The sequence below is a fragment of the Andrographis paniculata genome, unplaced genomic scaffold, assembly GCF_009805555.1.
Source record: "Andrographis paniculata isolate CXL003 unplaced genomic scaffold, ASM980555v1 Contig18END, whole genome shotgun sequence".
Lineage (NCBI taxonomy): Eukaryota > Viridiplantae > Streptophyta > Magnoliopsida > Lamiales > Acanthaceae > Andrographis > Andrographis paniculata.
Window position 1 is genome coordinate 724,536 of NW_026137468.1, and position 15,279 is coordinate 739,814.

Here is a 15,279-nt window from a genome sequence, read left to right on the forward strand (position 1 = left end):
CAAATTAACAAAGGCCTATAAGATGAATGTATGTAGCTATGCTCACGAGTCTCTGATTATTTGTTCATATGCAGCAAGAGTAAACAACACATACACAACAAAATGTGGGCAGAAACCATTTGTTAATAAGTAAGTCATATTTGAAAAAAATAGGAAACAAGGTACGAAGATCATTTGTTCATCTATGAGCAACTGTCACATTTGTGGTAAAAATGCATCAAATCAAATATAATGCATTTATAGCAATATTTTCAACACATATTTTCATATCCTAGTCCTAGCTATATAATTAGATAAAGGTGCCTAGGGGTAATCTCTTGAAATATATACATCGTTACTGCGTGTTATTTGGATTGCCCTGGTCCTACAAATAAGTGCCCTCTTTATCTCATTTGTCAAACCTGCACAATAATCAATATATTCATTAGAATATGTTTATGCTGTTCATTTATGGAACTTAGATAGTGTTCATTACTATTTCAATGAGATCAAGAAAGGGCCTATTGCTGGCCATACATATACATATATATTGTTCATTTCTTCACTATCTGTGAATGAAAGAGTAACAAAGCGGCTTCTAAAAACAATAAGTACAAAGAAAGAATTTACCCCAGCCATTTTCAATCATTGATTCCATCCGAGTTATAAATGAAAGGATAACCAATCAGCATATTGATCAAATACTAATATTTAAGGAAAAGCTTACCTCTGGGTAGCAATTCTGATGAGCAATCGTTTGATTATGTGTATCTACAATAACTTCGCAAGATATTTTTGTCTGTACCAGGTTATAAACAATATTATATCAGACATGTTTGCACCAGTTATCAACTTGAAACATCACAATAAGTTCGTAACCATAAGAGGGGTTTTGCAATCATAATTTAAAGTAGCTTAGAAGTTCTTACTTACTATTCAATAAGAGAGTTACACATCAGAATCATATGAATCTCCTAACATAATTGAAATCAATATTCATATGAAAGGCACAATGAATAATTTCAATACACTGCAAATCACGCACAGTGGATGTAAACAAATTGCCAGGTTTTAAATGATACAACATTATGTTATAAAAAGAACCCCTAATTCTCAGATTCGGCCTTACGATCCTATTCTCTTTCAAATCTAATCCCACAAATATCCATGAAATCTCACTGTATAAAATTGGATTCAAAGTATTGCTAAAACCCCAATAGCACAAAATCTTTATACAATTTGACCACGGTCTATCATGCCTCTTATTAAACTTGGTTTGCTACTCCATGAAGGTGGGTGGCATATAAAATTCAACATCGTTCTTGGTTATCAGTAGAATCAGTTTAAAATACAGCCTCGTTTCAAAAGCAGGAGGTAAGTGCCACTATAATTCGACCACCACTATCAACTAATCTTGCAAATTATAATAAATAAATAGATTAACAAATTTTATTATGTATGCCTATATGATAATCAAGTTAAAAACAAATGATGTTCAATCGGCCTTCCTAAAACTCCGCACTTCAAGATAGTCTCACTTCTTCTGACAAAGTCAGGATGACTTATAGAATCAACAGTGGGATTGCACTGAAAATAAATACATATTACTCCATGTAATTACATCCTACAATTGTTCTTCGGTTCTAAAAAATATGGGTGTTTTATTAGGTGGACTCTAAGTTTCCCAAAAATAGTATGTACTTTTTACAAACCCAAAGAAACACACCCACCCTAAATTTCAATTCAATCGCCACTAAAGATCCATTATCCGCGTTCTACTCCAAATTAATCCTAGTAAAAATAAATTCACCGTAAGCAATCAAAAAGTTACTGCTAAAGATCGGAATTCCATGAAGGTAACTCTAAAACTCTTGCTTAAAGGCAACTCCTAAATGACTAAATCGAACGATTTACTCAACCATAAGTATAGTAAAAAACAAGAAATACCTTAATAGGCAGGGCAATGAAGAGAAGACTAAGCTTTCCACTGATCTCTGACACTGTATCAAAAGAAATCGAGCCTTTAGCCAAATCATCGAGGAACAAAATGACATCATGCAGCATCTCCACGCCGTCCACCTCAAGTGTAGCGTTAACGTACGACGAACCACGCGGCTTGATATACCCACCATCCGAAGACATATTTCCCAACCTCCTATCTCTGTACTCGATCGCGACGAGCAATGACTCGTAGTCAAGTGAGTAAAAATCTTTATTCCGAACCCTGACAGTCAGGTCTAGGGTTATGTCGAGTGAAATTTGGGGGCGCGTGTGGAAGTGGATGCGATCGAGACCGACGCGAACAATTTGGAGCTCAGGATCAGACGGCCAGAGCAGGTAAACACCAACCAAGAGTAAGACAACGACAACAGCCGAGCAGATTCCGCACCGCAGACACGATCCTCGGAGGAGGCGGTGGCGGTACGGCGGTAGGTTGGGCGGTAGAACGACGACGTACTGCGGTGGTTGGGAATGAGGAGACTCCGATTCCGGTACGGCAACCAGCGGCTGACGAAGCGACGTCGTATCGGAGCGTCTCGCTGCCGCCATTGAGCTCAATGGACAAATCGGATCAACTTCAATAATCTCTGCATTTTATAGGAAGTTGGAGTGCTCTGAAAGTACAAAGGTAGCTATGGGATTGGACTCCATGACGCGGTGGGACCGCATGTGGTTTCTGCGGTTCCCTCGCTGCAGTTCTATCCAGTTTGAACTGTACACGTAACTTATCAACAAATTACGAATTGGTATACGCCAGAGGCTAAATACGACATTTCCATCTTCCGGAAACTGCGTCGTATCCTATATCAATTCACGGCAGCTACTGACGTATAAATAGCATTTGACCGCTGCTAAACTCCGAGGTTTGGGTGAAAGATACAGACCGTTACCCTCCTCTTGGAAGAATCCAAACATGTCGACCAAGCAAGGTAAATCTACAGTAAATATCTTGGACCTAATAATCTCTCTGTTATGGTTCACGAGAGGACGATGGGGGATTGCTGATCGTGTTTTAACCTGAAACAGGAGGAAAAGCAAAGCCTCTCAAGCAACCTAAGGCTGCAAAGAAAGAATACGACGAGGTATTGTAAGAATTGAATTAATACATATGTGATATGATCACAGCACCACCTGTTGTAGATAATTGTATTGAGAATATGAAGACATTGATTGCTAGGAAATCTAATTTTAGGCTATGCTGTAGGCAGGAACATGAATGAATGTAAAAAGTATCTATAATTGCTTTTGCACATTGTTGATCATCTATGAAAAATACATGAAAGTGCTTACCATTGTTGTTCTGTCATAAAGCTCCGGGATGAGGCAGGAGCTCGGGTCGCACCTAATGATAAAAATAAGAAGCAATATTTCCAAATGTAGGACTCTTCTAACACAAGAAGTTTGATTTTGTGCAGATCGACAAAGAAACTCTTAAAAAGAAGAGGGAAGAAGAAAAGGTAAGATTATCGCAATGTACTCACTTGAAAATTTAACTTTCTGCCACTGTAACCTGCAGCTGCAACAAATGATTCAATGCAGGCTCTCAAGGAGCTAAAAGCTAAGGCTCAGCAAAAGGGTGCATTTGGGGGCACTGGTTTGAAGAAAAGTGGGAAAAAATAAATTGAATTGGCTTCATGGAAATTCTTTCATTCTTTTGTTGTATTCTTGACTTCTAGGAAACAAACGCCTCAGCAGATTCCCCATTGTCAGTTATACACAATTAGCCTTTCTCTAGTGCTTTCCTAATGTGTTGTTTCCTCCTGCTTGATACAAATAACATGCGCCAACCCAAATTAAGCAGCTGAACATACTCAAATTTAAAGCATGTAGAGCATTTCAGCATATGTAATGTTTACATGTTCATTGTAATCCACTCTACTGTTCAACGCTAACTTGGGACCTTGAAAGTTTATATACCCTCATCCAACTTCAACTTCAGACAGGCCATCATGAAAAATGTAACAACATTTAAAAGAGAACATCGAGTATTTAAGAATGAAATCAAGATATAACAAATTTAGTGCAAAGAATAGGAAGCCAATCAAAGTTGAACCAAACATATATACCAACATGAAAGTCGAGGATTCTCGTAGAACCCAACAAAGTGGTGCAGTGCAGCACAAACCCTCATCAGGTTCTCTTCAAAATCAAATAAAGTTCATAGAGTATATCAGGAAACAAGCTATGGAATATAGCTTACTTGGTAATTGGTATGATTTTAAAATGGGATTTCTTTTGGGTGTGTTTATCAATGCCATAGTGCAGCTTCTAATATACAAAAAAAATATATCATTTCGTGCATTTCCAATTTTCACTGCTTATCAATAATATGCTGCAGCTTTCTAGAATAACTGATTGTTCAAATGTAATAATATACAACATTTAATTGTTCTCTAATGCTTTTTGAAGATAAGAATGACCATAATAAGCTACTTCTAAATATACCCTTAGGCGGAAGCAGCTGCAGTCTTCTTCCTTGGTGCAGCTTGTGTACCTACATTCCAAGATGATGAAAATGAAATCAACACAAGCAACACTACACAAACAATGTTTAAAATGAGTATCAAAATTCCTCAACAAAACAGTGGTATTGTTCAAACCTTCTCTGAAATTTGTCTTGAATCTGCTTGGCACGTGACGGAGGTACCTCATCCGTCCAGTTCCAGTTGTCTTCCTGCTAGTGGCCTTGACACTCCAGTTGTCTGAAATGAAATAATTATTTGTGTGATCGAACCATCTAGATTAAAAAGTACAAGCCAAGAGAATATGGAAGAACATTTAGCACTTCACATTAAAGTAGCGAATTCACACAATTCAAATCAACAAGATATCAAACTTTCACAGAAACACCATTAATAAGTAAAGTTGAATGAATCAATCACCGGAATCGCACGGATGAAAACTCCATTTCCATGAGGATGCGCACGCTTTAAATAGAACTCATAATAAAGGCAAAAAGCAGTTTCACAGCGAAATATATAGAGTATCCACGAACGAGGAATGACATACATGTTCTCTTGCGTGCAGCAGGGTAAGCGCAGGCGGCACATCGGCTCTTCTGTTTGTGGAAGCTACGGCGGCCGCATCTAGCACACAGCACATGTGTCTTGTTTCTTCTCTTCCCAAAGCTACCAGTTCCCTTGCCCTGCAAGGAGTGCGGGAGCACACATCATTTAAGAAAACCATACGCATGAATTCATTTGCGAATTGTAATTGAATCCAAAATACACATATCGATAGAATGTAACACATCAGAGGCTGCATTTACCATCACTGCGGCCAAGCAGTAGAAATTGTAGATTCCTCTACTTCTCCGCTCTGCAGCCGAAGAGGCAGCAAAAGAATGTGCACGAAGAGGGAGACGTGATGAAGCGCGAGGCGACGAATTTAGGTTGGGTTTTGAGGTATTGCAAATCGGCCTTTTTTTAAGTGATAATTTTGGGCCCAAATTAAATATAAGCCCAAATTTTAAAAATTCAAATCAAAATAATTTTATAATTTATTTTGTATATAAAATTAATTTTTAATAAATTATAAAAAAATAAACATTTAATTTAGAAGGATTTGGCTAATACTAAATATTTAGCAAAATATACCCAAAAAAATAACACACCGTTCATATTTATATTACTTATTATTTATTTTATAGTAAAAAGCAAAATTATTGTTCGATTTAGACTAAGATGTTTGTAGTTTTAGAAATTTAAAAATAATAAAAAAAAAAATTGTATTTGATGTAGTAATACTTTTTTTTTTTTAGAGAAAAACTTGTTTAGACAATATTTCCGGGTATTTGATACCATTTAAATTTTTAATTTCTTTTTTTCAAAAAAAAAAAAACACATTATACATACACTAAATTTTTACTTTTTTTTTTTTTTTTCAAAAGTCTAAATGATCATGGTATTTGATGGAATAAATTTAAAAATATTATCGTTAATAATAGTGTCAAAATGATGATGGATTAGACAGAAATCATGTATGATATATGAATTTGAAGACGTTAAAAATTTAAATTATGACTTAAGGATGACAAGTTCACCTATACTACCATGTCATCTATTACGGCCGCATGCGTAGTTGAGCTACATAACAATCACATGTTCGTTTCTATATAATACTCCTGTATTATATATATTATACAAATTATTACAACCTTTGCAGTTCCGAAGAATGACAAACAAAAAATGATTCAATTCGTACAAAGACAAACAGACATATCCAATTAATAGTATATATATATATGTATGTATGTATGTATATATAAAGTTGAGTAGAGTGTAGAGCAGAGTTCATCAGGCGTAGGTGCAGGAATCCCTGTGAAATTTGATGGGTTTGCTGTTTCTAGAGTCGATGACTAAGTGGCACGAAACCCGGCGCCGATGCGTCGTCGTGACGAGTTTTCCGACGACGTCTCCCCTGGACCGGATCTCGAACTCCAACCTTAACGGAACCCTAACGGCGTCACCCGCCCTCACTTCCAGGCTCGACCCCGCGCCGTACAGCGGCACCCTCGTCCCCTCTATTTGCACCTCCACGTTCTGCCAACTCTTCCGTGCCTGAAAATATTTCCGAACCTGCACCATTTTTTTTAATTAATTAAATTATATATAGATATATATATATATATTCAGTCAGCAAAACGGCGTCGTAATTACGTACAGCTCAATATCGTTTATATATGGTACGATGACTACGTATGACGTACTGTATTTTAATACAAATACAGTCATCACTCAGTATGTTCATATTTTATATATATATATATATATATATTAACATGGTGTAAATTTGGAGAATTTTAGTAACTATAAAAAATTAATAATCCACATGGTGTGTTTGTCTGGGTTTGGATTTTGAATCGGAATTTAAATAGTAAAAATTTTGAATTTAAATAGTTGTAGTAAAAATTTTGAATTTAAATAGTTGTATGATGTGATATAAATAGGTGTTGGATTTAATATTTTGAATGTAAAATTGATTTTTAGCATAATATAAAAAATGAAAAATAAGTGTTTGATTTGATATTTTTTGGAGAAAAAAATTGGATGAATAGTGTAAATCCAATCCAATTCCCCAAACAAACACACCCATAATGTAAATCATTGTTAAATGTAAGTATATATATAAAAAAATGATAATAGAGTATAATACTTCCTTATTTCCAGTATTTTGAACAAAGAATTTAAGAAGAGTATAATTAATCAATAATTAAAAATATATTAATAAAAATAAGTATCATATAATAAAAATAATTAACTAGCTTAATTAAAATTTAAAATAAAATAAAATTAAAATATATAAATTTTTATTAAAAAAAAAAGTGACAAGAATAAATGAGATAAATAAAAAATAAATAAATAAACACACGACAAGTGAGACGGATAAAATATAAAATTTTATTGGTAAATTTTTATATTTATATATAACCTGGCCGGTGGCAACGACAATGTCGGAGTATTTGAGGTCGATGGAGGAAGAGGTGACGTGGACACCGTAAAACGTGGCGGGATTGTACACGGCGAATTTTAACGTCCCGTTGATGTTAAGCATCTTTGTGGCGACACCTGTGAAGTCCGAACCGGAGCCCATGTAAATATTATCCACGGACAAACTCTGCAAATTAAATCAAAATTCGAATTAAAATTATTAATATACACAGATAGAGTGTGTTTAATGGAACAGATGAAAAAATAAGACTAATATTTTTCTATAAATGTTGACAGTAAAAGAAAAAATAAATCTATTATAAAAAATAACTGGTCGTACTCCGACAGAAACCTCGGCCTCGTACGGCCTGGCGGCGCTCCAAATGACGAGGCAGAAGACGGTGAACAGCGCCAGAAAGGCGGCGGCGGCGATCACCGCCTGGCACCACCGCGTGAATTTCTTATCCTCCTCGTACTCCTCGTAGTTCCCTTCCTCCATAATTACATTACACTCGGGCCATCCCTTGTCGTTGGGCGGCTGCGGCGGCGCCGCCGCCTTTCCGGCGGGGGGCCTCCGGCCGGAAAGGGAGCGGAAAATGCCGGAGAATCTGGTGGAGGAGGAGTTGCGGGAGTGGCGGCCGACGGAAGGATGCGACGGAGATTCCATGGGGCTGACGAAATTGGAAGTGGTGTGGACGGAAAATTTGTCGCCGTCGTGGGAGGGGCTCTGGACGTAGTAGAGGACGGCGCCGCCTCTCTTCGGCGGCGGCGGCGAGCGCGGCGGCGACGAGGCGGCGAGGCTGGTGACGTCGGAATCGGACTTGGAGTGGTGCATTGGGATTAATTGGATCGATTGGATTTGGATGGAGAAATGAAACTGAAAGTGAAATTGAAATTGAGATTGAAATGGAAATAATATTGGAAGGGGACAACGAAGCTGATGCCGAGGCTGCGTACAAGTTTGGACGTATTCGTGTCGGCAGGCGGTGAGCGTCGCTATCGACTGTCGGAAGAAGACTGGACTGGACTTGCCGTGCAATCTTAATTTGGATATTTTTGAGGAGGTGAGTAAATGCTCGCTACTGACTAGTAATAGTCATCAATATATATATACATATACATTTGTATGATGCTGAAATTTTTGGCCAGTTAATTTTTCGATTTGTAAATTATAATTTGAAAAATATAACATGTTCGGTCGTGAAGGCATCAATAATGATTTTGTCTGCAAATTATGGGGGCAAACCAGCCGAGTAAGCCATACTAAGCAAATCTTGACCGAAAAATGTCGGCAAAATTGAATGGGTGATCTTTCGATCATAAGTTCATCCTCCACTAATTACGATTCAATTCTTGGTGTTTGGTGATGGATTTGGATTGGGGGGTATATTGGGTACTTTGAAATTTTGGATCTTTGCTGCAATTGAATTCAATTATATGATCATTTGTATTTGTATTTGTATGTACATATTAATAATACTCAGATTTGGATGGAGATATGTTCTATAAGAATAAATAAATAAATACAGTAACTCTGGTTAAAATTACAAAAACTTGGTCTAGCGCTATGCTGAATATGTACATGAATATGTGTGTATTTGGTTCAAGTATGAAATTGAATTTCTGATTCTTTGTTAGAAAAAACAATATATCATTCTTAGGAAGAATAATTAAAAATTGATTTTGAAATTATAACAAAAAATATATTTTTTTATGAAAAAAACGTATGGACAATAGTGCATTTTTGTTCAATGTTCCGTGCATGTTAAGTAACATACGGATCTAACAGCCATTTACAATAACATACTTATTGCCAATTGCATCTACTTCCTGTTTAAAACAAGGGTTTACTCGTCAGATTTTGGTTTTGAGTTTTGATTTCAAATAGTAAAATTTTAAATTGAAATAAATGTTTGATGTGATATAAATATATATCATGTGATGTTTTGAATATAAAATTAGATTTTAATATAATAAAATAAATAAAAATTGAGTGTTTGATTTGATGTTTTTGGAGAAAAAAAAAATTAGAATAGTAAAATTAGAACTAAAATCTTAAAAGTATGCAGACCCAAAATAAACTCAAAGCACAACTATACAAAATCACACTATTCTCAACAATTTTCTCACTCCAAAATCTAGACCTTGTCTAATGTTTTCAAATCACTGCCGACCCTATTATTAACAATATTTAAAAAATAACAATAATAAAGTCAAATTTCTCTTTTTCCTATAAAAATATTATACTCAGTATTTAAAATTTATTATTTTATATACAAAACATCAAATTAGATATTTATTTATATAAATATCCAATTTTCATTCAAAATTTCATCGTTCTCAAACTCCAAATCCCTTAAAAAACACATCTAAAACATAAAAAAGACATTGAAAAACTGCAATTTTGATCAAATTACCTGAGTCAGCAATGGTTTTCCCATGAAATGGCATTCCAAGTTGGCTACAACAAGGTCAGCCATGGCTTTCGCAGTTTCGACGGTATCGCTTCCAACATGAGGCAGCAAAACAACATTTTCCATCTCGAAAAATGCTTCAGAAACATGCGGTTCATTTTCAAACACATCGAGTCCAGCCCCAGCCAACCTACCCTCCCGCAATGCAGAAACTAGCTCCGGTTCATCTACATGTGCCCCCCGTCCGATGTTGATGAGAACCCCTTTTGGTCCCAGGGCATCGATCACCTCCCGGTTCACAATGTGCCTCGTTTCTTCAGTCAGGGAGCACGAAACAACGAGAATATCGCAGTTAGCAGCCAAGTCGAGCACGCTGGAGTAGTACTTGAAGTTTGTGCCGTCTTTCTTTTTTCTGGAATGGTAACCAATTGTGCAGCCAAACGCCTCGGCCCTTTTAGCTATCGCCAAACCAATCCTGCCCAATCCAATTATCCCAATCGATTTACCGCTGAACTGGAAATGTACAAAACCAATAACTCAATAACCCTTCCGAAGATACTAATTGGCAATTGATTATCAATAAACTCACAAATCGACAAGATGTTATTGAAGTTTAGCCGAATAAGTCCAACTACACAATTTTATTTCCCATTTAACTGAAAATGGACATGAATTTGACAAAGAAAGTATGAATGCAAAGAACTGATCAACAGATTCGAACTTTCTAGTCAAGTAACTGGCAATGGATAAGAAATTCTTGAAGCAATAAGCTAAATGATTGTCTCGTCTAAAAACTTAAGCTATCAATGCATTAATTTCATACCTATTCATGTTTCTTTACCCATTTTTACAGGGAAACCAAGATCTACTATCCATCAATTCATGACAATGGAATCCAAAAACAACCCTTTCACATGCATCATCTTTGATCTGTTCATAACTAATTCTTTCTACCACAGAGTATGAATGTTAAAAGCCATCCAGCCTAATTCAATGTGAGGACTTAATATGTAAAGGAGATCAAACAAAAACAAAGCCCAAAATCTATAGATAACATATGTCCAGCAATGTGAAGAGCAACTAGACACATATGTAGTTGTAAACCCTAATTAGAAAATCCAGAACATAATTGAATGTGATTATATTACCTATATATAACCTACGAAGGGCAGAGCAAAATCAAGAACTGTGTAGGATCACAAACCTTAGAAGCCAATTCAAATTTCCCATTCCTCCAAGATCCATTCCTGACAAACCGATCGGACGGGCAAATTTTCCTCAGAGTAGCCAATGCCAGCCCAATTGCAATGTCTGCGACATCATCGGTCAGAACGTCTGGAGTGTTGGTAACCCTAATTCCTCTCTCTTTGCACTTGCTCAAATCGATTTTATCCAGCCCTACGCTGTAGGTCGCCACGATTTGCAGGCGTGGCAGCGCGTCGATTAAATCCGTGTCAGCGCCGATCGTGGCGTTGCCCACCACTGCTATTACTGATTCGGCGTGCCTAGCAAAGAAATCGGAGTTCGAAGGGAAAGTCCAGAGCTTGAAGAGATTGAAACGCTGGAGAAGCTGCTGCTCGAGGTAATCGGACATCGGACAAGTCATCAGCACGCCCGCATTCTCCATTGTCGTCCCCATTTCTCAGCCTGGAAGCCATGGACCATGGTTGCCGCCTGAAATATCTCCAAAAATTGGGCCTGCCAAAATATATATAGTCAACCATGGTTAGCCCTTAGGGCCCTTCTATAAAAAAGCCCATAACTTTTGTAGATAGAAATTGAAATATACAAATGATTCAGACAATAATTTAAATGCAAAGAACACCAAATAGCTATTCAGCTGTTGACACCTAATCATGGTAATGCCCAAATCACAGTTGAAACAATCCATTCCAGAAATCCCAATGTATGTAAATTAAATATTCATATGTTAGAATATATATATATATATATATCTTAGTATATGCCTATGCTTCAAATTGCAAATTGTAATAAATTTCTGAAACTAATCCTAATTTTGGAATATGTGAATAATTTACCAAAGAGCTTCTCACCGTCGAATATTACTATAGTTTGTTTTCTTTCTTCCTGCAAAAAAATAATGACCCTCCAGAGTCAAAATTAAAACGTTCCATTTCAAGATATGCACATAAAGAAACAAAAGAATGATTGCATGGAACAGAATAAACCCGTGTCTGCTTATAGCCAAGACTTATCTGAATGATCTGTCTTAATTCTTTAATCCTATTCTGAGACATGCAACCCACTTTCTTCCAACAATTCACGTCTTCAAGAAAATTAAGCAAATAAACAAACCAAAGAAAGAGAAATAAACAGCTATTACCGAATCAGAAGGTCGCATTTTTTTTTCTTTCCTGCAGCTTTTTTTTCCCTTTGCGCACCTGAAAAACCAATCATCATCTCCTCCATATCCTTATTACAGAAGATCTATCTATCTCCATTCCCCCTCCCGAGTTTGCATTTCTGTTCGAACCCATTTAGGAACAGAGAATGGTGTCAGCTGAGGAGGAGGAATTAGAAATCTACAAATCCCGGTTGGATAATCTGACATCAATGTATGAAGATGAGGGGAGACAGAGCAGGAGCATGGTTATTGACAACACTGGCTCGTTGTCCCCGGCCGATGGTGATCGGACGATGTCCAAAAGCTCTGCTTGTGAATCCCTGCAAGATAATGAACAGCCCAAAATCAAAACAAGTACATCACACCCTGTTGTAAGAGATAGGCTTGCAGGTAAGGAAGAAATCAATCATCTTAAATAATCTTATTCTGTTTCTTGATCCTCTTTTTCTGGTTGATGTAATTACCAGATATGGAATTAATGAAGGAAAGGTTTTCAAAGATGCTTCTTGGTGAGGATATGTCTGGTGGGGGTAAAGGTGTTTCGTCGGCTCTGGCATTATCAAATTCAATTACTAACTTAGCAGGTAAATGATGGGATTCACAAGAATGCAATTGAGCAACACAACAAATCTTTATAGTTTTGAAACTCTAAGGTCTTAATCTTGATCCTTGTCTTTTGATTGAGTTTCAGCTTCCGTATTCGGAGAACAGAGAAGATTAGAGCCTATGGTACCAGAGACCAAAACAAGATGGAGAAAAGAGATCGATTGGCTCTTATCTGTCACAGATCACATTGTTGAGTTTGCTCCAATGAAACAAACGTCGAAAGATGGAACTACTATGGAGGTATCTATATCCTCACCCTCGTTCATTCCCCGTGTTTTTTTCCTGATCTTTGTACTGACCAAATATGTTCTTTTCTAGATTATGACAACAAGACAGAGAAGTGATCTCCGCATGAACGTTCCTGCCTTACGCAAGCTCGATGCAATGCTCCTAGTAAGAGCCGATTTTCCATAGATTCATGTCTCGAATTAATGGACTTGTTGGTTGGCATGGGTTATTCATAATCCGATGTCTAAACCTGGACAGGATTGCTTGGACAACTTCAAAGGCCAAACTATATTCTATTATCCATCAAAGCATGATGAAGAATCCCAGAAAGGAACACCACCAACAAGACAAGATGATAAATGGTGGATTCCCAAACCTAAGGTCCCCTCGAATGGTCTGTCTGATGCCGGAAGAAGTTGGCTGCTAAACCAGAAGGATGCAGCAACCCAAGTATTGAAGGCTGCTATGGCAATAAATGCTCAAACCCTGACTGAAATGGAGATTCCAGAAAGCTACATAGAATCCCTGCCTAAGGTATGGAAAATCTTAAAGATGATTCCTCCTTGAGAATTAGAAATTTAGATGTGTTAAATGTTAATCTCCCTTTTTTATGCATAACAGAGCGGGAGAGCAATCCTTGGAGAAACTATGTACAGATACATTACAGAAGAATACTTCGATCCAGACTATTTTCTGACTTCTATTGACTTGTCGTCCGAGCATAAGATAGTCGACCTTAAAAACAAGCTGGAAGGATTAGTGGTGATTTGGACAAGGAAACTGCATTGCAAGGATACAAGGTCTTCTTGGGGTTCAGGTGTTAGTGCAGAGAAGAGAGAGATTTTCGAAGAAAGAGCAGAGTTGATTTTGCAAATGCTGAAGCAAAAATTCCCTGGACTTCCTCAATCAGACCTAGAAATCTCCAAAATCCAATTTAACCAAGTAAGACCTTTTATTTTGTAAAATTCTATGTGATCCTGCATTGGCAAGAGAATTCAATATTTTCATGGTTTTGCAGGATGTGGGGCTGGCAATTCTTGAAAGCTATTCAAGAATTATAGAAAGCTTGGCTCACACAGTATTGTCAAGAATCGAGGATGTCATGCACGCCGACACTTATGCTAAAACTCCGAGTATAGAACATAGAAGGTTCTCCTTTAAAAGGCCCTCATTTGTGAAGCCACCACAGAGGGTTCAATCTGTGACAGAAGATGATTCTAGTCATACACCAACATTGTTTGACATGATGGGTTGGAACACCAATGACCAAGATAACGAAATGGAAACGGATCTTCAAGATGAAGATGATCCAAAACAACTCAACAAATTTTCTAACATTGTCACAGACAATAAAGTATCCTACACAGAGAGAGTAGAGAGTTTAGGTGGTCTTCGAAGCCCAACGGCACGTCACTAGGATTCTTCTATTCGACAAGACTTACATGCATTTTGGACTTGTACATAAACAGGAAAAATCATAACAATTTTCTATCAAGTCGAAGTCCTCATTCTGCACTCTTTAGTCATCCCTGATCAGTTCATTCATTATTCTTACATTGGTAACTGCATCTATCCTATCACTGAGCATACCTGTAAACTAAATTTCATGTGCAGCATACATTCTAGTCTCCAATGTCCAACTAAGAGATTGAAATGGCAGTTTGAATTAGATACAACTATTGAAGCTAAACTAATACATTTCTGTCATAAAATCCTACAGAACTTCTCAAGCAAGACGATTAGCATATGAAAGCCATTCATTAAGTATTATTGCATCATAATGAAAAACTAATCAGAGTTACAAAAACAGCTGAGATAAGCTTGAAGACGTGTAGATTCAAACATATGATTGATCAAATACAACAAACAGATAGAAGAATAGCTAGATTATGATCAACAGAGAAACGCTGGAGAAAGGCGCAGCAAACATATCGATGAAAAATCGATGACGAATTTCAAAGCCACAACAATCATACCTCAGGATCACATATAATTTGGCAACTAATTCATAGAGTTCGCAATAACCACGTTCAATGCACAGATAGCGTCAGAAATTCACCTGTTTCAAATGCCTGTCATCCTAAATCCGGACTCCTCTACGCTCTCCGCGTGCTCCTCTGTAATCAAGGCTTAGCGATCGTTGCAAGGAACATCCTCCGCTGTCAGCCACCGGAGCGGAGCCATGAAGATGCTGAAGAATTCAGGCCCAAATCTACAACCGACTGGGCCCAACATTCTGAGCCCATTTATAATTGAC

At 37.1% G+C, this 15,279-nt stretch overlaps 5 protein-coding genes and 1 long non-coding RNA gene across 11 annotated transcripts; 2 read left to right on the plus strand and 4 right to left on the minus strand.

Moving 5' to 3' along the window:
- Nucleotides 1–255: 255 nt before the first annotated feature.
- Nucleotides 256–2,657, minus strand: LOC127266164 (uncharacterized). The gene is made up of 3 exons (XM_051296329.1): nt 1,927–2,657; nt 707–778; nt 256–401 (listed from the first exon to the last, which is right to left on the minus strand). The coding sequence occupies exons 1-3, from the start codon at nt 2,527–2,529 to the stop codon at nt 396–398; spliced, it is 681 nt and encodes a 226-aa protein (XP_051152286.1). The 5' UTR covers nt 2,530–2,657; the 3' UTR covers nt 256–395.
- Nucleotides 2,658–2,772: 115 nt separating this feature from the next.
- On the plus strand, nt 2,773–3,668 carry LOC127266221 (uncharacterized). Its single transcript, XR_007842099.1, has 4 exons — nt 2,773–2,909; nt 3,007–3,062; nt 3,396–3,437; nt 3,520–3,668. It is a non-coding gene; the product is annotated as an uncharacterized LOC127266221 (long non-coding RNA).
- On the minus strand, nt 3,610–5,363 carry LOC127266198 (60S ribosomal protein L37-3-like). 3 transcript variants are annotated; one of them, XM_051296369.1, is made up of 5 exons: nt 5,249–5,363; nt 4,990–5,125; nt 4,581–4,682; nt 4,426–4,474; nt 3,610–3,740 (listed from the first exon to the last, which is right to left on the minus strand). In XM_051296369.1, exons 1-4 carry the CDS (start codon nt 5,249–5,251, stop codon nt 4,428–4,430), a joined length of 288 nt encoding a protein of 95 aa, XP_051152326.1. In that variant the 5' UTR covers nt 5,252–5,363; the 3' UTR covers nt 3,610–3,740; nt 4,426–4,427. The 3 variants fall into 3 exon arrangements, with proteins under 3 accessions (XP_051152326.1, XP_051152332.1, XP_051152322.1); XM_051296375.1 differs by lacking the exon at nt 3,610–3,740 and adding an exon at nt 4,101–4,119; XM_051296365.1 differs by lacking the exon at nt 3,610–3,740 and having other exon boundaries at nt 4,194–4,474.
- Nucleotides 5,364–5,974: 611 nt separating this feature from the next.
- LOC127266489 (uncharacterized) lies at nt 5,975–8,349 on the minus strand. The gene is made up of 3 exons (XM_051296748.1): nt 7,750–8,349; nt 7,411–7,596; nt 5,975–6,557 (listed from the first exon to the last, which is right to left on the minus strand). The coding sequence occupies exons 1-3, from the start codon at nt 8,242–8,244 to the stop codon at nt 6,276–6,278; spliced, it is 963 nt and encodes a 320-aa protein (XP_051152705.1). The 5' UTR covers nt 8,245–8,349; the 3' UTR covers nt 5,975–6,275.
- A 1,277-nt stretch (nt 8,350–9,626) lies between these two features.
- LOC127241465 (glyoxylate/hydroxypyruvate/pyruvate reductase 2KGR-like) lies at nt 9,627–15,201 on the minus strand. Of its 4 annotated transcripts, none has more exons than XM_051260524.1 (5): nt 15,082–15,201; nt 12,168–12,508; nt 11,878–11,911; nt 11,028–11,521; nt 9,627–10,336 (listed from the first exon to the last, which is right to left on the minus strand). In XM_051260524.1, the coding sequence occupies exons 4-5, from the start codon at nt 11,460–11,462 to the stop codon at nt 9,818–9,820; spliced, it is 954 nt and encodes a 317-aa protein (XP_051116481.1). In that variant the 5' UTR covers nt 11,463–11,521; nt 11,878–11,911; nt 12,168–12,508; nt 15,082–15,201; the 3' UTR covers nt 9,627–9,817. The 4 variants fall into 4 exon arrangements, with proteins under 4 accessions (XP_051116481.1, XP_051116499.1, XP_051116491.1 ...); XM_051260542.1 differs by having other exon boundaries at nt 11,863–11,911; XM_051260534.1 differs by lacking the exon at nt 11,878–11,911.
- Nucleotides 12,446–14,654, plus strand: LOC127241457 (rho guanine nucleotide exchange factor 8-like). The gene is made up of 7 exons (XM_051260519.1): nt 12,446–12,578; nt 12,656–12,772; nt 12,880–13,034; nt 13,113–13,187; nt 13,281–13,556; nt 13,644–13,964; nt 14,041–14,654. The coding sequence occupies exons 1-7, from the start codon at nt 12,482–12,484 to the stop codon at nt 14,437–14,439; spliced, it is 1,440 nt and encodes a 479-aa protein (XP_051116476.1). The 5' UTR covers nt 12,446–12,481; the 3' UTR covers nt 14,440–14,654.
- Nucleotides 15,202–15,279: the final 78 nt, after the last annotated feature.